The sequence below is a fragment of the Aulonocara stuartgranti genome, assembly GCF_965226115.1.
Source record: "Aulonocara stuartgranti genome assembly, chromosome: 22".
NCBI lineage: Eukaryota > Metazoa > Chordata > Actinopteri > Cichliformes > Cichlidae > Aulonocara > Aulonocara stuartgranti.
The window spans coordinates 1,062,110-1,086,033 of NC_138957.1; the positions used below are offsets into that span (position 1 = coordinate 1,062,110).

Consider the following 23,924-nt stretch of genomic DNA (forward strand, 5'->3'; position numbering starts at 1 on the left):
AATCAAATGGACCAATATGGCAAGGCCATGATGATCCACTTGGTAAATTAAATCCACTTGGCATCTTTCTTGGCCTTCAGACAACGATTCTGATGGCTAAAGATCCAAACGGGACAGGCAAAAAAAACCCCCAAAAAACATGTTTATGAATACAGGTGGTTAATTTGATTTTTTTAGGGAAGAAAAAGTTTGCAGATGTTTGCGCTGACCTCTCAGGGCGCCAAGTGTAAGGTGAAGAGTCACAGTCTCAAGCTTCTGTGCATGTTGGGGCATCCAATCAGAGCCACTCAGAAGGTCAACCCACAGCAGATACTGTCTGTGGGATGATGTACTGCCTCTGGTTCTGAGCGCATAGTCAAGACTGCACAACAACATGTCCAGCTTTCCTTCAGTTACTCACAACCAGCACTCATCCACTAAGCCTGACTTTAGTGCTGCATTCCTTTTACCTCGGAGCTGCTCCGCACTTCCGCATCGACTGTGTTCCAGTAGTAGTCGGAAAAACAGGAGCTGATTTGCTCCGGCGTAGACCCGGGACACTCTGGAGAGATTACGTCTGTCGGCTGTCCTGGGAAAGGTTCGATGTTTCTCCAGATAAGTTTTGAGGAGGCGGTGAGAGGGGGGTCGGGTCGCCCCTGCTGTCGGCTCCATAACCCGACTTCAGATAAGCGGAAGAAAATGCACGGATGATTTATTTTAGATTTCAACTTTACTAAAGTGGTTGCAATGAATGTTTGAGTCATTGCATCATGGATAATGCACCCACAGTGAGCCACACATTCCAGTTTGTTTTTGTCATACTTTAGTGTTACATGAACATCGTTTGTAGTGACATGTTTTCATGTTTAATGTCGGTTTAGTTTCAGTGTTTTCTGTCTTTGTTGTCTGTTTGCAGTATAACGCGTCACATTGAGGTGCTGCACAGTATGATTCATTATTGACCAATGTGATTAAAATGGTTTAAAATGCCTTTGTTATTCATTTTGACATTTTCCATTTAACGCTTCTCAAATGTAACTTATGTAACCCTCACATGAGACAAAGCCAAAGGCACTAAACGTGGGCGACCTCACGGTGCCTCTGTCCTTTATATACAGTCTTTTCTATCACATGTAGCAGGAAGGAGGAGACGCTGGCAGCATCAACCTGGTGTTTGAACGAGAAGGTCCAACAAGCACAGTAACAAACTGCAGCTGAGTATCAGCTGTCACATATATGTGACAGCTACTTGTTAATAATTATACTACTACTCCCACTACTACTATTACTTATAATAAAAAACAAAGAATGAAATGTGGTAAATGAGAGGATGTAAACTCCTTTCGTTTACATCCTCTCATTTACTTGAACCTAAAGTGAAAAAAAAAAAAAACTTGAAAGATTATTTTACTGTGAAAATCGCGCCCGGAAGTAGTTTTCTAACATCAGCCCGTTTTATCGATGCTGCAGCAGAGCAAACCACGTCTCTCAAACAACAGATAAACAGCCGCTGGGTGTTCTGCGGTTCTGTGAGCGGAGCAGACATGGACCGCTACCGTGAAGTCCCGGATGTGGTTCTGGACCCTGAACCGAAGCTGCAGGGCGAAGGTTTGCTCGGTTTTATCTACCGGAACCGCGGTGCTAAGCTATTGCCCAGCTAAGACAACGGTGGTCAAAAAGTCCGACAAGAAAACATGTCTTTGTCCGACTGTCCGCCGTCAGAGGCTTTTGTTACTGGATGAGAGGCTGTTTAGTGAGTCAGTGAGACACTGACGATCTCCGTGAGGGAGCAAAGAGGCGCTGCGGGGAAAAGTGACAGTCCACGGAGCAGGCTAACCCCTCAGAGCTGGGGATGGAAGCTGCACACAGACGCTGTGCAGCTTCAGATGTTTCGAAACACTGCTCCGTAGCGCGAGTGACTCAGGTGTGCCAGCTGGTGTGTTTCTGACTTTTGACCCGAGTTGGCTTTAAAACGTAAACTTTCTAAGTTAACAGTATTCGTGATTTAATTTCCAAAAATTGCATACGGTCCTTTTTTTGTCGCTGGATCATACAGTAGCTGGAGCAGTCTCAGATGGAGTGCACTCCACGTACCTGTGGCCAAGTGCCATAGCCTGCAGCCAGATGAACACACATCTGCACCTGCCTCTATCACCACGTCGAGTAGAGAAATTGTATCTTGCCACAGTCACTCATCCAAAGTCAGGTTGTAGAATGAAGCAGCTGAACATGCTTAAAGTTACTGCAGATTGCTGCGCACTAGGGCTGCCACAAACGGTTATTTTGATAGTCGACTAATCAGATCATCCATTGGACGTACAGGTACAGCTTATTGCACCAGCAGCATCTGCTCTTATATAACTATCATTAGCTGACAGCTTTAAGTGTTTAAGGTGCTAACTAAAAATAAAGACAAGATGATAGTTTATTAAAGTTTAATGAAATCTGCAGATTGTTTCGGTGAAGTTTAATAAACTCCTTCTATCTAAAATATAACAGGACACCGGAGTAAACTCTGAGCATCTCACACTTCTGATGATCAGCTGTCTGCTTGACGTTTATTCAGCTGTGTAAAAACTTTAATCTCAGCCAAACCGATTTACTCAGGAACAAATAAAAGACTGAAAAAAGCCAAACAACAACATTTTAAGTTATCTAAGTGACTCATATATCATGTTTAACCTGAGTAGCGAAAGACGGCGGTGGGTTTGAAAACGATTTGCCAAACTATATACACAAAGTTCTAGAAATCACCTAATTCGGCATTTCTTACTGATGTAGGTAGGCTGACAGTAAGTACACAATACCATTTCATTGGTTTAAGGTTTATGTGCAAGACACAAGAACAGAAAACACTGAAAGTTCCAAATGTATTGTCCATGAAACAGGAATAAAACGTGGTGCAGATGCTTGTCACAAGTTAATGTGGCTGTAGGCTATGGAACGCCAGGAATGCCATAATGAATTATTTAAATACACCATTAAATAATTAATTAAAATGGGAAATAATGAATTAAATAAATATTTTGGACACATTTAATTAATTCATTTTGGCACAGTTGACTCCTTCGGGTCTCACCATGAAATAATTTTATCTGTCAGCCTCACCCATCAAACTCAGGGGGCGGGGCTAACGCTGATCGAGTCAAAACCATTGCTTTGGCCTGGTGGCCATTGTTTCTAGCACACAACAACCGGCATGTGGAAGCTAACAGAACTGAGCTTTGAAAAACCCTGTTTGTGTGTTACCAAATACCGTTTTAATATTTTTTTAGCCGAGAATGTAGTGGTTTAATCTTCATGTGTCTGGTCGGTTTGTCAAGATACAGCCTCTTTGCAAAAGTGTTTCGATGATTTCGGAGATGTCTGCCCAGTCTCACGGCAAAGCGTGGGATAGACCCGCTCGCCTCGCAAGTAATCCCACCGACAAAGCGCAGGCCCCGGTACACAGCTGTAGTAACCCCCGCTGACTTCTTTTACTGAGGTTATATTTATCGGTGTTTTATTTCCTGATGTTCTTATGTGTCCTACGTGTTTCAGTATAATTCTGAATTATAACTAACATCAAAAACATGTTTAAGGAGGAGAGAGAGCAAATAAACCTGTTTAACATCTGATCTTTGGGTTTTTGTTCAGTAATCAGCGTGACCTGTGTATAAACACATAAAAGAGATAACGTTGGTGTTTCTGTCATGTAGTAACTGCTGGCTTTAACTGTACAAAGGTTGTTCGACACTATGAAACACATACAGACTTCATGATGTTCGGCTAATATTTTTATTGTGAATATTAATCATGAGGGTAAACGGCCCTGTACACCACGGAGCGAGGTCAGCATATCCACGATATCCTCAGCTCTGAGTTAACACAGAGTTTCCCAGCTGACTATCTAACGGCCATCTATGAATATGTCACGGCTCATATCTATATGATTTTACAGAAAATCATCCTTATTACTGCCAACTATTCCAGAGACGTGAAAATCTACAGCATAAAGAACACAAACATATAGCAACACTGTAACAGAGATGAAGCGTCAGTTTGTCCAGATCAAAGTGGAATGAAAGTGATTGGTTGAACAGGTGTGATCTGTGTTTTCTGCATTTTCATCAGTGTAAGAGACTCAGCAGCAGATTAGAATAACAGTTACACATTTAATAAATCACCAAATTAACAAACCTGTTCGAACAGTTTGAGTTTGTTCCCTCAGCTGCAGACTCGCTGCTGTTTAAATGTTTGAGAGGAAGATTAGATATAAACAAACGTCAAACATAGACTCAGTCTGCCTTCACATTTGATATGAGGCCAGCACGTATAGTGGCTGTGTCCTGTTTTAAGATCATACATGTAAAATTGTTGCCTGACCTGCGTAGATCCAGCCACTCAGAGTCTGTGGTTACCATGGTTACTGCATAAGCAGCTGTAATGTAAACAGCTGGAAACCTACCAGTGACATGGGTGTTTAGATTTTTCATTGCAAAAGAACCGTCTGACTGTCTGACTGGTTAACTGAAGTTAACTTGGATAAGTTATAGTTAAGGAGTATCACAGATAACGCCCACGGAGCTGTGTGACTGTTCACCACTGAAATCAGCAGGCTATTACTGAAATACACGTGCTATATCATTAACTGTGATATAAATAGGGAGGTCCTATTAACAGGTTTAGTTTTAAAGGACACCTTCCTGCCTTTAGTCTCCTTCATGAGCAGTATTAGTTTTCTTCTAACATCCAGAAGTCTGCACGATGTAAATAGTAAATGGCCTGTATTTGTATAGCGCTTTACACTACATCCAGTCATTCACACACTGGTGATGGCAGCTACATTGTAGCCACAGCCACCCTGGGGCGCACTGACAGAGGCGAGGCTGCCGGACACTGGCGCCACCGGGCCCTCTGACCGCCACCAGTAGGCAACGGGTGAAGTGTCTTGCCCAAGGACACAACGACCGAGACTGTCCGAGCCGGGGCTCGAACCAGCAACCTTGTGATTACAAGGCGAACTTCCAACTCTTGAGCCACGATGTGTTTCATAGTTTCTAACAAGCCTTTGACAGGTAAACGTAACATGACCGAAACACCCCAAAAAACCCCCAAAAAACACACAAATCATATGTTAACCTCATTTATTTTTAGTTAAGTAAACTCTAAACTGTGCTTAGAATACAGTTGAATAACTATTAAAAAACAGATGTAATATTTCTGTGCAGGTTGCAGTCTGCATGATGAACACGCTGTTGATGGACCGATCCGATATTACGTATCGGTCTGATACTGACCCAAATTACTGGATCGGATATCAGAGAGAAATAAAAGATGTAATCCGATCCATTAAATATCAAAAAAGCACCTCACAAAACTACACGGCGTAACTCTGCTCATAACCGTATGAGCGTCGTCGCAGCAGTGTGGTCACGTGATAGAGCGGCTGTGTGTTTGTAGCCTCGCTACCAAACCGGCATTTCATCTCTGAGGAAGTGATCCCAGAGAAGTAAAGCAAGTGTGTAAGTTCATCTCTGAATGTTTGTAAAGCATTCCAGCGTTAAGCTTAACAACCGATATATGGAGCGACTGCCTCTCTCTCTCTCTCCTGCTGCTACTTCAGTCATGAAACTGATCAATGATCAGCTGATCGTCTCTCTTCTTTGTTTTTGCACCAGAAAGAGGAAACCAGCGGCTGAACAACAGCAGCACGTTTAAGCTTGACTGTTGTTAGAATGTATTTAATATTACTTTCTACACCAGGATCTTTTTCTACAGCTGACGGCTGGTAACTGTGCAGGGGCGGATCTAGCAAAGTTTAGCCAGGGGGGCCGATAGGGCATGAACAGGGAAAAGGGGGCACAAAGACATACTTTTCTTTCTTATTCTCATTGTAATGGAGACCAGGGGTTCCATTACCTGGTTGGTATTGTTAATAATAAATTGTTGGATGGGGAATTTAAAATAGGGTAATAAAGAAAACACATTAGTTCTTATGGAGTCTTTTATTAGGTTATTTGACATACGATTAAATTGACAGCTTGTAACGGAAAAGAGACAGTGGACCTGGCCATCCTACCGGTGTCGGAGAAGAGCCAAAGTTAGAGCTGCTTGCAGTTAATCATTTATCAATAACCTAAACGTATGTGAAATGAGAACTTGTAAAGGTACTCACCTGTCCTGGTTGCTTCTTGCAGGATGTGGAGCAAAAGAGTGAAAGCGGCTCAATCACCTGTTTAAGAGCTCTTGGAGCAGACCAGTGTGCCGGGTTAGGGAGTGTGGTTAAAGAGGGTTTTAATTTAGATAGAAATGAGTGAAGCTTATGTTATTGGTCTGTTTATAGTATGTGTTGGAAATATGTATATGTTTGTGATGTGCTTTAATGTTATTGTATGTTTGTTTGTGTGGAGGGTTATGTGTTCATTTTGATTAGTTAACCCCCGTACTTGGGCTATTCCGGATGCTCACCTGAAAAGGTAGAGTATAAAAGGAAGCCATTTTGTTTAGTTGTAGTTAGTGATGGGCAGATGAAGCCCCATGAAGCACTGAAGCTTTTCATCCAATTGGTTCACCCCAACGCGAAGCTTCATGAAGCTTCATTTGCTCTAGCAGGACACCTACTGGATGTAAAAATAATAGCTGGCATGAATTTGAAGAGTGTGGCATTTTGCACACAGCCTGTAAATGTCAACAACAAAAGGAGTGTGTAAAACATCTATATTGTAGTGATGGCAGTATACTGTGTATATTTATAGTGGCAGTATGGGAAATGATTATTTGGAAATGCTTGAAATGGAAATGATCATTTACTGTGAGGTGAGGTGTGGTTGGGGTGTGGACAGTAGTTGTGCTTTTGTAACGTTGAGGTATGGACAGCTACACACTGAGGCTTTGAGCCTCAGTCCTGCCTGTTCACATTTTATTCTGTAAAAACTAAATTTTCACTGCTTTTACGACCTTTTTAGTGGGGAGAACATAGCTAGGATTTAATGATTTAACAAATCTTTTGAATCCTTTGTCCTCCACAATGCTAAATGGCTGGGAGTCCTCAATCACCATGCTAACCAGGTCTTCATCTATTTGAGATTGTTCTCCTGAGGAAAGACAATAAAGACAAAGCACAGATATAAATATCACACACGTAACTTATAACAGTTGTATAATATTGTTATATCATTTAGTAACATTACTGCATGCTATATTATCATTGCATTTGATGGCTCACCTGGTCTTGCTCCACAATCGGTGTTCCCCTTACTCTCATGTAAAGCTCTGTAGTGCCTAAGCATGGATGAGGTGTTGCTGTTATATCCCAGCTCCCTGGCACATAGCAAACACTTCACCTTGTACAAAAGTACAGACAAACATAAGTTTTATTGCACCATCAGTATTATGAAAATACATCTTCTGTAGAAATTTACATACCTTGTTGGGAGGAATAAGATCAAAATGTTCCCACACAGGGGAGGACATCCTCCTCTTCTTAGCTGGCTCCATTCTCTCCTGACTTTCTCTCCTCACTCTCATAAACCTCCAAACGGTCTCCAAACTCTCTCTAACCGCAACTCTCCATCAAACACCCACATTTTGATTGAAGTCTGAGGGGTTTATATCGCTGTCATAGCTCGCGGCAAAGTTCGAACCACTTCATGAACCAGTCACGTGGTACAGCCGGGCAGCGAGGCTTCGGACGTCATCATTTTCAGCTCCTCCCATAAATGAAGCAAGCCTCGATACGCGCTTCGCGGAAACGCCCCCTCCAGTACTCGACACACGCTCCGAAGCCTCGATACAGAACGTCCCATCACTAGTTGTAGTTAGTGTTTGTGCTCTTATCATGCTCCTTCTTTAATAAAGGGCCAATCCATGGATGTCTTTTACTCCAGTCTCGCGTCATATTATTGGACAGAACCTATGACCGCCGGCCAAAACTGACACTCATTTAAAATGTGGAGCTTTTAATAAATAATTATCTGAATCTGACACCCAAAGTTTTAATCTGATGTAAAATATATAGAAGTCCATTACTGTATATAGTAACTGTTAAGTCTAATATACCCTAGTAAGCTACAGTACTTTTTCCTTTGGGAACCATCTGTGCAGTCTGCAGTTCTGTTGAAGAAAGATGTTGAATCTGTTTAATTATTCTTGAAAAATAATTGATTTCTGTGCATTTTTTCACACTGCATCAAATTAAAGTTGATTACATCGATTAAGCATCATGAGGTGGAGGGCGGGGGGTGGTTCCCTATTTTTTCTTTTTGCTGGGAGTTTGCAGCCCTGTTAGTTAGGTTGTTTAATATTTCTGGTAAGTACTCTTTAAAATACCAGAGTAGGGAGGATGGAGCAGGTTTACGTTTATTAGATTGATCAGTTTTGCTGAACTATGAAATATTTTGGGTGCAGTGTGTTTTTTACATACAGGTATAACAGAATAGCTTTAGTGTTGTTGTTTAGTTAAACTTGAGTATGAACTTCTACAAAATGCAGCAAGATATTAAAAAAACAGTTTTATTGATTAAAAAAACACTATATCAGCTTCATATCGGTATCGGCAGATATCCAAATTTGTGATATCGGTATCGGACATAAAAAAGTGGTATCGTGCCATCTCTATTGCAAACTCTGCTCCTCTCGGTAGAAATGCGCCTTCTCTTCTCTTTCCTCTTTCAATAAAAATGTTTTAAATGTCAGTTTAATCTCAAAATTCACTGTTAAATCCAAAACACACCAGAATAGTTCAGTCTAACACGTGTGCCAGTGAACCATTAAACGTCTGTGAAACTATGCAGTTATGAAACGTAACTTTAACCTCAGCCAAACCGATTTGCTCAGTTGTAAATAAAACAGCGAAGTAAACGTGACCCGACAGACAGAACCTGAGTGAATGAAGTCCAGCGTTTAACCACTGAGAGCTAAAACTCAGCTGAGGTTTCAAAGCTGTGATTGGACATCAGCCGCTGATAAAGCTGTTCGCCTATAAAGTGCTCTGTAAGGAAACAAGCTCCAGCAGCTCTGCGCTCGGGGAAAACACTATATTTACTTATCTTGTGCAGAAAAATGCGCTGACATTGCGTTATATCGAGCACCGGCTGCCCAGTTAAACTGTGACTATCACCAGGTAACGTAGGCGTGTTTCTTGAATTAGCAGCAGGTGTTAAACAGCTGACAGATGAGGAGGAGGATGCATGCAGGTAAACTGAGGGTCTGTTGAGCTGATCGCTGGTGTCCTGAGAAACAACTCAGCTCGTTCTTTATGTTACAGAAGCACAGAGACACAAGACCAGGCGGAAAGAGACGATCGTTCGGTGAAAATGAGAATCTGCGAATGCAACATGTGGAACACGGAGAGTGGAATATGTAAACAAACCGGTTAACGTAACCCCCCCCCCCCAAAAAAACAAAAAACCCCAAACAAACAGACAAAAACAAACAAACAGTGAAGCTGGAACACCGGGGCTGTGAGCTCGGTGCTCTCTGTCAGCTGACTGTTCGCAGAGCGAGTGACGTCTCTGAAAACACCTGAGCACTTTTGCAAACACGTTCTATGTTGACAACCTGACCAGACGTGTGACATTCGCGGCGAAAACACTGTTAAAAGTGTAGCTGGTGACAGAAAAACAGGTTATTTTAAAACCATTGCTGCCTGTGATTTGAAATGCATTCTGGGATACCTGGCTGCCCCAAGTCCACACAAGCAATCTATTATCTAGGATCGACCTGTCTTGACTTGCTTTGCACGACAACCAATCAAATGTTAGAGAAGCTGCAGTGGCAGCATTAACCCCGCCCCCTGAGTTTGATGGGTGAGGCTGACAGATGAAATGATTTCAAGGTGAGACATGAAGGGGACAAAAGTGCCAAAATGAATTAAATGCATCATTAAATAATTAAAATTGTCAATAATGATTTAAATGTGTTATTAATTAATTAAGTGTGTTGTAAATATTTATTTAATGAATTATTTCCAATTTTTATTAATTATTTAATGGTGTATTTAATTAATTCATCATGTCAGTGCTGGCGTTCCATAGGAGGCTGTGACACAGGTAGCGCTGGTTGACTCGACTCCATTTGAGTGCACACAAAGTAACCTGCACACTTTAGCTGTGAGGCTGCACGAGGGGAACGATAATGATGGTTGACTCTTTCTGTGCTGTGAACAACATTCGTTTATTTGCCGTTTTCGCAGTTGCCTCGTGTGTGAGAATATCACCAGGTGAACTCACGACAGTTTTTAATATTTTATTGTTCAAGAGAAAAAAGACTGCCGGGCTGTGTTTAAGGTAACCTCACATGTCACTGATGAAATATTCAGTGTTATATTGCCGGGAGCAAACATTCAGAATTGTTTGGACTTCTGAATTAATGAATTCATATTTTTTTATACTACAACTTCAATTAATTATACGTGCATGTGCAAAACAAAATAATCCCCTCTCTCTCTTATTATTTTTCCTGTGGATTGTGAATAGTAGCCAGAAGACTAGACTATCTAGAACATTATATCGATATGTAATTTATATATCATAATATATAAATGTCTTATTTGAATGATTACTAGCTTATAGGTTAGAGACAGACAGACTGGTGGGTGCGCTCCAACACTCCAGCAGACAGAGAGAGAGGCACGCTGCACTGGAAACTTACTAAAAACCGCCTCTGCTTTCAGTGAGAAAATACAACAGCTTTGCCTTCGTCTGTTCCCAAATTTTTTCTACTTTCAACAGAAAATGTAATTTGCAGCAGTGACTTCATCCTCAGTATGTTTTTCCTTCTTCTTTATTCCCACTGATGCTTTTATTGGGAATAACGCAAAAACTGTGGGATCAGAATGACGCCACCTTGAAATGAAACTGAAAAAACCTGAAATAAATGTACTGAAAAATCTTGTATTGAAAGTGAAAATAAAATTGATAGTGAAAAACAATTAATTGAAACAAATTTTTTTTTCAGCTTCAATCTGCTGGCACTGTTGTGGCGTCCGGGGGCGCGCTGGGGGGGCGGGGATTCTGACCTGCGTGTATTTGCATACATTATAGAGGCCACTAGTGCTGACCAAGCTGCCATCGTTCTCTCTTCCCGTCTTTCAATGGCTGCTTCAATTTCAGCTTGACCCTCTAAACCGCAGGTAAGTAAATATTTTTGTCATCTTTCCTTGCTGTCCCACTGGACTGGACATTAGTTTAGTTTTTTTAGCTACATCTGGTGAAGTTGTGGTAAAATGCTGGTATTAGCCTATTCGTCGTAGCAAGCTAGCCTGAAGCTAATATTTGCTAAATTTAGGGACACCCGTGTCTCTGTAGGAGTTGGAGGCCGGTGTTCTAGGAGCGGATCTCAGGATCTCAACAGGCAGTGTTGGGCAGTAACGTAATACATGCACCGGCGTTACGTATTTAAAATACAAAATATGAGTAAATGTATCAGTTACAGTTACTGTTTAACCGTGGTATTCAGAATACAGTTACTTTGCTGAAATAAATGGATTACATGGCGGTATTTTCCTGTTTCATATGTTCGGCTATGTCCTCTCTGTTTCTGGTAATTCTGGTAAACCCAAACAAAACATGCTCTCTCTATCTCGCGGTCCATGTCACCCCTACATAAGTGAAGAAATATTTTTAAAAATTATTCACAAAAATGATTTAATATGAAGGCAATAGCAGAGTGTTACAGGCATCGCCCTAAACAATGTACCCTGTTGGGCAGTGTAGTCCGTGCTGCAGGGAGAATGCACTGCTGTACCCGTGATGTGTCTGTGAGCGAGGGAGGGAGAACAAGGAAAAGTAGCCAAACAGAGTGCCTGACGAGCCCAGCTGTAAGTAAGCTGTTAAGACTCGACTGTACACCGTGTTCCTGTTTTCCTCTGAAACAATAAGCAGCCTTTCAACGCCTCCCTCTGTCTCTCGCTAGCAAAGTTGACCCAGACAACAAAGTAAAGCTAGTTTTCGTATCAGCCAGAGGTCCCTTTACTACGGTTCGGAGCCGCGGACCTGTTTTATATACGCTAGGATTCGTTTTCTATACGAGATGACTGCAAAAAGTGCAGCCTTACCTAATGTCCACCTACTGTTACTCATTTATATTAAGATTTAAACATCTAGCTGGTGTTGGTATGGAGAGTAACCTTCAGTAATAAATCACACAGCAATAGCACATTCATGTAGTTGTAAAGTATTCAGAATATGTTACTTCTGTAATGTGTAGTGAAATACATTAACCTTCCCAACACTCAACAGGTTAGCACCTCATACCACAGTGCAGCAAAGCAGTCTCATGAGCGCTGGGAAGGACGAGCCCAGAGCCCAGAACAGACAGTGCAGGAGATGACAAGGTTAGTAATTGAATGGTGAAAATTATACTTTTAGTTATCTTGATTGGCAAAAGAAAAGTAAATACAAAATCTGCTTCTCACATATAGGGCATTTCCAAGATTTGTTTTCAAAACTTCAATTTCTTTCATTACAGCTGTCCTGTGCCAGAAGTTCTGTTGACCCACAGTGAGAGGCATCATTTCAGAAACACCAGGAAGACTGAAACTCATCGCCGGGATCCAGCAGGGCTCGTGATCTTCACCAGCAGCTCCCTCACAAGAAGGATGAACCCAGCATTTCATGAACACTGATGGAGACCTTTGCTTTGTGTAATGTTAGAAGTACTCAGATAATTCTCAGAGGGTCTGGACTTTTACATAATGTCATAGCTTTAAGTCCTGTAGAAAGTTAAATATATGTTGTGCTCTCTGGTTACTCTGGTATGAATGACTCTGAATTACTTTATGATAAATAACACACTAGTGTCAAAAAACAGTGAAATTCCAGATCACAAGTTTTTAGTTCAAATACAACTAACAACCTTTATTGTGTCAGAGAAAACATCACGTGCTCTTCATGTAGCTGAGTACATTCAGTGTTTAAAACAGAAGTTGTGAATGGCGTTATTTTTGTGCCACTCTTCTGAGCGCACGTAAAAAAGGTTTGCAGGTGCAAGTGTTGCATTTTGAGGAGAAATTTATTTTGAGCGAAGAAAAGCAAAATTTGAGTGAACAAACTTCATTGCTGCGAGTTTGAAATATTACTCTTTCTGGGTCACAAAATAAACTTTTAAGATATTTTCATGCGAGAATGTTTCTGTGTAAACTTCTAATATCTGCTCGATTCATCAAGACATCACATATTTGCATAAGTGCTCTAACGTTTTCGGAGATGCCTGTTACCCACCAGCCGACCGGGTGGTCACTCGGGTTAAACATAATATAAAAGGCTGAACTGACAAAAGATCACCGACTACACCACCAGGTGTTACAGGAAAAACCATAAATCCTTTGAATAAAACAAACGCTGTTGTGACAGTGACGTACACTGTCTTGTTGGTATATATGTATGATTTGTATCACCTTCATGTTTCCAAACCGATACCATGAGCAGCAGCTTTACAGCTGTGGCTCCAGCAAACATCAGCTGATACTAGAAATTAATATTAAATAAATTCTAATGACAGCTGATCATTGATCAATTTCATGATTGAAGTAGCAACAGGAGAGGGAGGGGGAGAGAATGAGAGAAGAAGAGGTAGCTGTGCAACGTAAAGACAGAATAACTCCAGCTTTGTGTCTTTTTCATTGTAGCTGAAGTCCAGGACGAATCGTGTTCCTTTTCCCCTCCATACAGATGTGTTGTAATTGGTCCAGCCCAGAGCTGATCATGACCAATTGGTTAATCCACCACCTTTCATTGTTTATACCATTACAAAAACAAGCAAACATAAAAATGAAGAATCATCATCGGCCCACCGGGCAAATGTCCAGGATGCCCAATGGCCAGTCCAGCTGTGCGGTCAGCTGGTGGGTAACAGGCATCTCCGAAAACATTAGAGCACTTATGCAAATATGTGATGTCTTGATGAATCGAGCAGATATTAGAAGTTTACACAGAAACATTCTCGCATGAAAATATCTTAAAAGTTTATTTTGTGACCCAGACAGAGTAATATTTCAAACTCTGCCACTCTGCGTTCCTCCGCCACTGCCTCGTTTGAGTTTTGGACGAAATGGATTCTGGGATATTGCATTTCATCATTTCGAGCTGATTGGAGACCAGAACAGCCAATCAGATTTTTTTGCATCCAAGTCTGTGATTGGCTGGTTTTGTGGCACAAATATAACGGTGTAGAGAAAGAGTTGAGCACGCACTGGCAGAAATGTTGAGAGCGCGAGCAACACATTGCGAGCGAGCGCAAATGCAAAAACTGAGTGAGAGGGGCTGCTGTTGTGTGTGTGTGTGTGTGTGTGTGTGTGTGTGTGTGTGTGTGTGTGTGTGTGTGTGGATAATAGCAAACACTGAAATACATGTTTTGCACGCAGTAATGAATTTTGTTCACTCAAATTCAGCTTTTCTTCGCTCAAAATAAATTTCTCCTCAAAATGCAACACTTGCACCTGCAAATTTTTTTTACGTGCGCTCAGAAGAGTGGCACAAAAATAACGCCATAGTTGTGCAGGTCTGAGATCAGCAGTTTCCTGAAACACCAAACTGAGGTCCTGTTAATGCTGATGTATAGTGACACAGTTACAGGGGTGATTAATCCTTTTGACTTTTTGTCTTTAAATTTATCAATAAAACAGCTGCAGCTTTCACTGACAGCACATGTGGTACTTTAACCTTTGTACTGTTTTCTTCAGTTAATTTTGGAGTTACTACAAAGACTGAAGATATAGGATGATCTGTGTGCTGTCACTGGGTGGTGCTGAGGTCTGAATCTGAGGACAGCTCCTGTAATCATCACAAACTGAAATATAAAGTTTATCTCAAATCTGAAATAGAGCTGATCCTTCTCCGTCCTCACACACTCGGGATCTGAAGTTGTTCAGTCCTACAGTTCTGCCGACAGCTGTTTATTTTTTATTTGTTTTAAAGGCTTTACTAACACATTTTCTAATATCATGTTTACCTTTGAGTTGTTGATGCTTTATAAATGGACATCTGCAAAGATGAGATGATGGAGCAGGTTTCAGTCGAGGTTCAGTCTGCTGCTGCATCCTGGTCACAACATACGGAGGTGTTATCAGCTCAGTATTGAACAAGAAATATTAATGTTTCAAATTATTTGTCCTAAAGGATGCAAGCTGTACAGAGTACTGCACATGTGACTTTGTGAACATAACTCATTAAAAATAATTCGGACAGTTTTTTAACCTGAATATTTGCAACAAACTCAGTTTAAAAATATACAGTCAGTGCTAAAAAATAATCAGAGGAAAAATTAAAAATTGTAACTTAAGCTGCCAAGCGGAAGTAGTTGGTTTCAGTACATAAGTATCGGGCTTTGCTATTTAATCCGTAGCTATTGACTAATGAGGGGAATTTAAAAGTTGGCGTTAATGTCCTTCCACATGTGGAAAGCGACAGAAAACATGCTGCTGTTTGCACATATTTAATAATCAGCTCTGCACAGGAGCAGAAGCAGAGTCCAGCCTGTTGCTCTTACAGTATAATACTCATAATAAGAGTACAGTAAGCGTGGTTAGTCACTGAGCAGCCCGGTGCGTTTCTCTTGATTTCTTTAGTCAGGGTAAATTCATTCACCTGCACGGGTTTGCTAAACGAACTTTACAAAACTAGTTTCCCCGACAGCCGAGTGGTCATCTCAGCTAGCTAGGTCCTTAGCTATCTAGGTATCTAGCTAAGGACCTTAGTTACGGATTAGCTTACAAACGTGCGCATGCGCATAGTGCGCATGCGCCAACCAGCGTGCAGCCTGTTACAGTCGCTCCTGCTTTTCTCTTAGTTTAGCTCTTTTTTCTTACGTATTCTTTTTTTTTTCTGACTTGTATTTTCCTCCGTTTTCTATCTCTTACTCAATCATGTGGATTGAGAGAGTTTTTGTTCTTCTGGTAGCCGTGGAACTGTTACTTTTATCATGGAACGGGACCGCGGCACATCTCCTACACGCACGGACTGTTTACTCCAGAGATCAGCTGATCGCCCTGATGCCGGCCGGCTCGCTGGCCAGGCCCGCAGAAGTACCAGCTGAAATTTGGAGGAAAACACATCGGGGATGCAGAGGTCAAGGACAGAAGAGAAGAAAAAAGGTGACGGTGAGACAGCGGAGGCTCGAAGCGAGGAGGAGGTTTAAACCGTGTCTGCCGTCTATCGTGATGGGAAATGTGCGATCGTTGGCAATTAAAATCGACGAGCTCTCAGCACTGGTACGGAGTCAGAGGGAATACCGAGAGTGTAGCCTGATGTGTTTCACCGAATCATGGCTGCACCAGGACATTCCCGATGAGAATGCTTCCGTGGAAGGCTTCCACACTGTTCGGGCGGACAGGGACAGCATCGCTAGCGGTAAGCGTAAAGGAGGTGGGCTTGCTGTTTTAGTTAACAACCGGTGGTGTAACCCTGCCAACATAACAATAAAAGAAAGGAGTTGTTGCCCGGACACTGAACTGTGTGCTGTTGGACTCAGGCCGTATTATTTACCCAGGGAATTCTCTCACGTCATCTTGGTGGCTGTTTATGTTCCCCCCTCTGCTAACCCCACAGCTGCATGTGACACTATCCACTCTGCCATAGCTCGGCTACAGACTCAGCACCCGAGTGCCTTTATTGTGATCTCGGGTGACTTCAACCATGTATCACTGGACAATACACTACCAACATTCAAACAATATGTGGACTGTCCCACCAGGGGAGAGAAAACTTTAGACTTACTGTATGCTAACGTCAAGGATGCATACAGCTCCTCCTCCCTCCCCCCACTTGGTAGGTCAGATCATAACCTGATTCACCTCACCCCCCGCTATGTGCCAATTGTGAGGAGGGAACCTGTGACCACCAGGACTGTTAGGAGGTGGTCAGAGGAGGCAATAGCGGAACTACAGGGCTGTTTCGAGGTGACCGACTGGGAAACACTCTGTGAGCCTCACGCCGAGGACATCAATGGGCTTACTGAGTGTATCACAGGCTACATAACTTTCTGCACCGACTCCATTGTTCCAGCTCAGACTGTTCATTGTTACCCAAATAACAAGCCGTGGGTGACTAAGGACATCAAAGCCCTCCTCAACAACAAGAAGAGGGCTTTCAGAGGGGGCAACAAAGAGGAGGTGAGGAAGGTCCAGGTGTTACTAAAGGACAAGATCAGAGAGGCTAAGGACAATTACAGGAGGAAGCTGGAGTGGAAACTCCAGCAGAACAGCATGAGAGAGGTGTGGAGGGGCATGAAGACCATCACTGGATTCAGGCCAACCAACAGCAGGGGAGCTGAGGGAGGTGAGAATAGAGCCGACGAGTTGAATCTGTTTTTCAATAGATTCGACACCACAGTGTCTGCTCCTACCCCCACAACCTCACCTGCAGTCAGCCTGGAATCCAGAGCCACACCACTGTGCCAGCCTCTCTCTTCACATGTTGCCTCCTGTGAGATTCCTGACACCCCTCCCCCACCCATCACCTTCACTCAATACCAGGTTGAGACGCAAATGAGGAGACTTCACTCAGGCAAGTCTGCTGGACCAGACGGAGTGAGTCCCCTTGTCCTCAAGACCTGTGCCCCCCAGCTGTGTGGAGTCTTTCATAAACTGTTTATGCTGAGTCTGAGCCTGCAGAGGGTCCCGGTGATGTGGAAGACATCATGCCTCGTCCCTGTACCAAAGACGCCTCGTCCCAGTGGCCCCCAGGATTACAGGCCCGTGGCACTGACCTCCCACATCATGAAGACCCTGGAAAGGCTCATCCTGGACCAGCTGCGACCCATAGTAAGACCACATCTGGATCCCCTTCAGTTCGCTTATCAGCCTCGTCTCGGAACAGAGGACGCCATCATCTACCTGCTCAATCGTGTCTACACCCATCTGGACCAGCCGGCGAGCACTGTGAGGGTCATGTTTTTTGACTTTTCCAGTGCTTTCAACACCATCAGGCCGACCCTCCTGGGTGATAAGTTAGCAGCGATGCAGGTGGATGCTTCTCTGGTGTCCTGGATTGTTGATTACCTGACAGGAAGACCACAATATGTACGTCTCCCACAGTGTGTGTCTGACAAGGTGATTAGCAACACAGGGGCACCACAGGGGACTGTCCTCTCCCCCTTCCTCTTCACCCTCTACACCACAGACTTCAGCCACTGCACAGAGACCTCCATCTTCAGAAGTTTTCTGATGACTCTGCGGTGGTTGGATGCATCAGCAGGGATGATGAGACAGAGTACCGGGCTGTGGTCGACTCCTTTGTCACGTGGTGTGAGCAGAATCATCTGCAGCTCAACGTGGCAAAGACCAAGGAACTGATCGTGGACTTCAGGAAGACCAGGAAACACTTGACCCCTGTTTCAATCCAGGGGGTCAGTGTTGACATTGTGGAGGACTATAAATACCTTGGAGTACACATTGACAATAAACTGGACTGGGCTAAAAACACCACAGCACTTTACAGGAAGGGCCAGAGTCGTCTCTATTTTTTGAGGCGACTGAGGTCCTTCAACATCTGCCAGAAAATGCTGAGGATTTTCTATGAGTCTGTGGTGGCCAGTGCGATCCTCTATGCTGTTGCATGCTGGGGGAGCAGGCTGAGGGTCGCAGATGCCAACAGACTTAATAAACTGATCCGTAAGGCCAGCAATGTTGTGGGGATGGAGCTGGACTCCCTCAAGGCGGTGTCGGAGAGGCGGATGCTGTCCAAGATAAAGACAATGTTGGATAACACCTCCCACCCACTCCATGACATGTTGGTCAGTCACAGGAGCTCGTTCAGTGAGAGACTGAGATTACCGAAAAGCACCACTGAACGACACAGGAAATCATTCCTGCCTGTGGCCATCTCCCTGTACAACGCATCCACTTAACACACTGTTTGCTGCTACAGCTACACATGTTTCTTTTCCAAATATTTATTTATAAGTGACTTATGTATGTATGTATGTATATATATGTATATATTGTACTATTCTTAGTTAGCGTATTGTCTGTCTTGTCTTAATGTTGGTTTAAAATGGAGCACTGTAACAAAAAATAATTTCCCCCAGGGATCAATAAAGTATTCTGATTCTGATTCTGATTCTGAAACACATTTAGCTTACCAAAAATAATGCGGTGGAGCCTCAGGTCCTCCTGTCTGGTAGTCCAATTTACTGAAGAACACCTCAGGCTGTCACTTTGAAATAGTCGGTAATGTAAACGCTGCCATTCCCGAACAGACACGTGCAAGTTTGTCCGTGACCGCAGCTGCGACGTCAGTGTTTTCTCCAGTCATTGGTCAGCATCATAATATATGCAAATATATGCGGGTCGGAATCCCCGCCCCCCAGCGCGCCCCCGGACGCCAAAACAGTGCCAGCAGAGTGAAACTGAAAAAAAATGACGGTTTCAATCAATTGTTTTTCACTATCAATTTTTCAGTACATTTATTTCAGTTTCAATATTTTTTTCATATTCATTTCAAGGTGGCATCGTTCTGATCCCATTGTGCAGGTTCACTATGACCGAAGCGCCACACTCACACTGACTAAAACACCATGCAAGTGTTACATGTTGGAAAATCCAGAGCAGTTTAAAGTTCAGGAAAGTTTCTTCATGGTTAGAGGTTGAAGTTGCTGATTTAAAGATGTGTGTTAAATAGTCTTTTATGATTGGTCAGAATATGAGATGTTAAGTTAGATGTTAACTCCCAGAAATCTTGAAAGTCAAGCAAATACATCCAGAGTCTCTGAGCCAACTGAGCCCAAAAGCAACTGTAACCCTGTGATTATTACAGTAAACATAGTTGTCTCTTCTGTGTGTGTTTTACTTTATAAAGACATCGATGGTGAGAAACACAAATGTTTTGATAGAGAATTTTGCTGAAGCACACTCATCCTCAGTCACAGATTGCTGTCTTTATTTTTCTGTCCTTGTTTGTACTGATGGACACAGTTATCCAGTGCATCACTGTTTCACAGGAAAGTATTGTTAAGATGTAGCGATGGCCAAATTGGCCAGCAGATGTCACTCTGTGGCTCGATTGAATTCCAGCACAAGTGTTTCAGTGTTTCACGAAGCCTCGCTTCATCCATCACTACTCAGAGCCGCGCACTACCTCCTGTGTCCCTCCTGCTCAGGCTCCAGATGTTCTCAGAGTCTTCAAACCTCAGAGAACAACTGGGCTGGAACATTCTAAGGGAAAGAGTAAGATTTGGACTGTCAGTCAGTATTATTGGTAGCTTCTTTAATCACTCACACCAGAACTGACATGATCTCAGCCTGAGGCCGCCTCACTTTCAGTCACTGACCATTATTTTGTTGCCAGAAACCGCTGGCTTTCATTTCATTTCTCTGGTTGCTTCGTCCTGCTGGTCACTTCCTGCGCGGATGCCTTCAGATCCCTCTAAGCATTTTGCCTACTTTCACATAACGTCTGACTAATAACCTATAAAATAGCGCTGTCTTTTTTGCAGATATCTTCTTTTTAAAAACAAATATGTGTATATGACAACTGTTCTTAAAAGAACAAAAACATCAATAATCAGCAGATTTAAAATCTGTTCTTGAGAAAAGCCTGTAGTATCCAAGAAACAGTTTGACTCCTTATTTATCTGCTTTGTCTACTGAGTATTATTGTATTGTACCTTACAGTATTAAGCACCTTGAGGCAACTGTTGTTGTAATTTGGCACTATATAGAAAAAAATTAATTAATCGGAGTTTGTAACCACACCAAAGTATAGTTTAATAGTTTAATATCATATACCTGACATTTCCAGGACGCCTCTTCTTTCTGTTATACAGGAACAGTTTAGCAGGTTGTTGCACAGATCCTCGCTGCTATAGGCCTGTAAAGATTAACTTAAAGCATCATGTTAGAACTCAGTTAACAAGCTGTTAGCATCTGTCCTATCTGTGTTTCAGTTTTACCGTCAGATGTCCGCAAAGTGATTGTTGGTGAAGAAGAGCAGCAACAGTGGAGCCCCCTCCTGGACTCAGAGCACACACACATCAAAGAGGAGCAGGAGGAAGCCTGGAGCAGCCAGGACGCAGATCAGCTTCGACGTCCGCAGGAGGCCTGTGTCACCATATTAACATTCAGTCCCGTGAAAAATGAAGAAGATGCTGAGGAGAAACCAGAGTCCTTGCAGCTTCATCGCCATCAGACTGGAATGAAAAAAGAAGCCAGGAACTCAGACTCAGAAAGCCATTCAGAGCCAGGAACTGACAAAGCTTCAGACTCTTCTGAGACCGAGGTGAGTGACGGTGACTGGGAGCAGAACAAGGAACCTCAGTCAGGTCAAAAATGCCAGAAAAACCACAACTTCACTATTATCGACATTAACTGTAACATTGAGCGATCGTTCAGCTGTTCCGAATGTGGTCAGAGGTTCGGCAGAAAGCCACACCTCAAAGCACACATGAGAATTCACACTGGAGAGAAACCTTTTAGTTGCTCTTTTTGTGGCAAAACATTTTCTCAGAAAGGAAACTCCATCAGCCACATGAGACTTCACACAGGAGAGAAACCTTTCAGCTGCTCCATCTGTAAGAAAAGTTTCAGGTACAGTGGTGACGTGAGCAGGCACATGAAAATCCACACAGGACTGAAAAAAGGCCGCAGCAAGGTTAGCGACATGGTCAGCAGTGGCATTCATGTGAGGTCAAGACCTGGCGGGAGCTTACATCCAGACACTTCCTTACAACCAGGAAGTGATGTTAAAGCCCCAGAACCTGAGACTGAAGCAAACCACGAAACTTTGAAGGAACCTGGAGAATCTCTGCCCCATTTAAACTCTCTGAGGAGTGACGCTGTCTCTCTGAGTGAGATAAGAAGTACTGATAAGGAGGCATTTAGCTGCTCTGAGTGTGGACGGACATTCTGCCGTAGAGACCACCTGATCAGCCACATGAGAACGCACACTGGAGAGAAACCATTCAGCTGCTCAGTCTGTGAGAAACGTTTCAGCTGTAGCGGGAACATCTTGGCACACATGAGAATCCACACAGGAGAGAAACCGTTTGAATGTTCGTTCTGCGGGAAGAGTTTTAGCCAGAAAGGAACACTGCAGCTTCACGTAAGAATTCACACGGGAGAGAAACCCTTCACCTGCCCTTTTTGTGATAAAAGATTTGCGCACAAAAGACGCATGACGCTGCACATGTCTGTCCACACAGAGGAGAAACGGTTCAGCTGCAGCGCTTGTGACAAAAGGTTCACCTGGTATACGCAGCTCAAAACGCACAGGTGTGTCGGCGAGCCATCACAGCTCCGCCAGAACCAAAGTGAGAAGACAGTTCCTCTGAAGGAGTCCTTCAGCTGCACTGAGTGCGGTAAAATGTTCAGCCTCAAGGGCAATTTGAAGACACACATGAGAATTCACACAGGAGAGAAACCATTTGGTTGTTCAGTTTGTGGAAAGAGTTTTAAACAAAACGTGCATCTGACTGAACACATGACAATTCACACAGGGGAGAAACTCTATAAGTGCAGCATCTGCGGTAAAGGATTCAATAAGAAGTTACTTATTAAAAACCACACCTGTGTTTAAGCTTGGACGCTTTATCAGCTCTGATCACATCCACAGATTTATATTCATAAGTCACTTAATATTAAAGCTGTAGTGATTCATAGTATGTTTCTGAGTGTTGCATACATTTTTGTCATTTATATTGAAAATATAGAGCATTGAGACTAAATCTTCCTGCATAAGGTTTAAGTGCTGCATCCTGACAGCAACAAAAAGACTCTGGGATGTGCAATACAGTGGAACCCCGACTTACGAATACCCCATTTAACGAAAAATTCAAGTTACGAAGGCACTTAACGGCAATATTTCTGCCCGTGTTACAGCAAAATGCTCGCGTAACGAAATCCGCTGGCTCTGATTGGCTGAGCCCAGAATGCCTACAATAACCACAATGCCTTCCGAATCATGTGACAACCCCCTTGGCTTTCGTACTTGCGCTTCGCTGTTCCACTTGAACGACGTATTGTTGTTGTAGTTAGCAATTAGCCTATAGCCTATCTTTCACTCAAAAGGCGCGATGGGTGCTTCGACTTACAAACATTTTCGACTTACGAAAGACCCTCGGGAACGAGTTAATTTCGTAAGTCGGGGTTCTACTGTATTTTCATAATGAACCTGTAGAATAGATTTGTCCAAAGAAGCGGGTATGTTGATTTAAATGTTTGTGGCTGAGCATACATGAAAACAATCCGCCTCACTTTTTAAATTTGTTTTATCAAATATTGCATCAAAATTATATCATTGTCTGAATACAAGAAAAACAAACCTGTTTAAAATGCTGCAATTTGAATGAGTTACACCTGACCCCCCTCAGAATCAGCTCATCTTCTTCTGCAGGAGTTTAGCATATTTAATCACACTATGTTAAATTACGTTACTTTCATACTATGAGTAATTTCACTTACAGAAACTCAAAGTATTTGGTCTTCACTCTGTGACACTGCAGGAAACACCGACTATAGACCAAATCTGTTTCTGTTTGTCAGCATGAGCCATCACACAGTTCAGCATCAGTGTGATGAATCAGTCCTCTTTTCATACCAGGGTGATCTTAGTTCCTTCTGTGTCAAAATAATTTTCTGATATAGGAAGTTTTTAACCCTATGAAGCTGACTCGTGCCTGTGAAATCACGTTCTGTGTAACAGATTGGACAGACCACATCAGCCTAACAGCATTACGTCCTGAATAAGGTTTTATGACTGTTTGAAGGTTCTGGATCCCAGAGAACTCGGGCTTAATGTTGAGCTTCTCATCAGTTTAGAGGGGGGCTTATTTTGGAAAGAGCCATTTCTCTGTAATAAACTCTCTTTTCCAAAGATGAGTGATTTCTCCATCAGATAGATTTATTATTTTATTACTTTGTTGTTTCAGCAACATTAAATTTAAAAACTGTACTTTTGAGTTAAAATATATATTTATAATTTTAATAAATGACAAATTAAAAAGGCATGAACATTTTTTTGTATCGAAAAAAT

The 23,924-nt window shown here is 42.6% G+C and overlaps 1 protein-coding gene across 2 annotated transcripts; it reads left to right on the forward strand.

Moving 5' to 3' along the window:
* The first annotated feature begins 1,411 nt into the window (after positions 1–1,411).
* On the forward strand, positions 1,412–23,713 carry LOC309698851 (uncharacterized protein). 2 transcript variants are annotated; one of them, XR_014274197.1, is made up of 4 exons: positions 1,412–1,587; positions 10,918–11,092; positions 12,201–12,295; positions 12,430–13,746. XR_014274197.1 is itself a non-coding variant. In XM_082521582.1 (2 exons), exons 1-2 carry the CDS (start codon positions 1,524–1,526, stop codon positions 22,467–22,469), a joined length of 1,692 nt encoding a protein of 563 aa, XP_082377708.1. In that variant the 5' UTR covers positions 1,412–1,523; the 3' UTR covers positions 22,470–23,713. The 2 variants fall into 2 exon arrangements, 1 of the variants encoding a protein (XP_082377708.1); XM_082521582.1 differs by lacking the exons at positions 10,918–11,092; positions 12,201–12,295; positions 12,430–13,746 and adding an exon at positions 20,842–23,713.
* Positions 23,714–23,924: the final 211 nt, after the last annotated feature.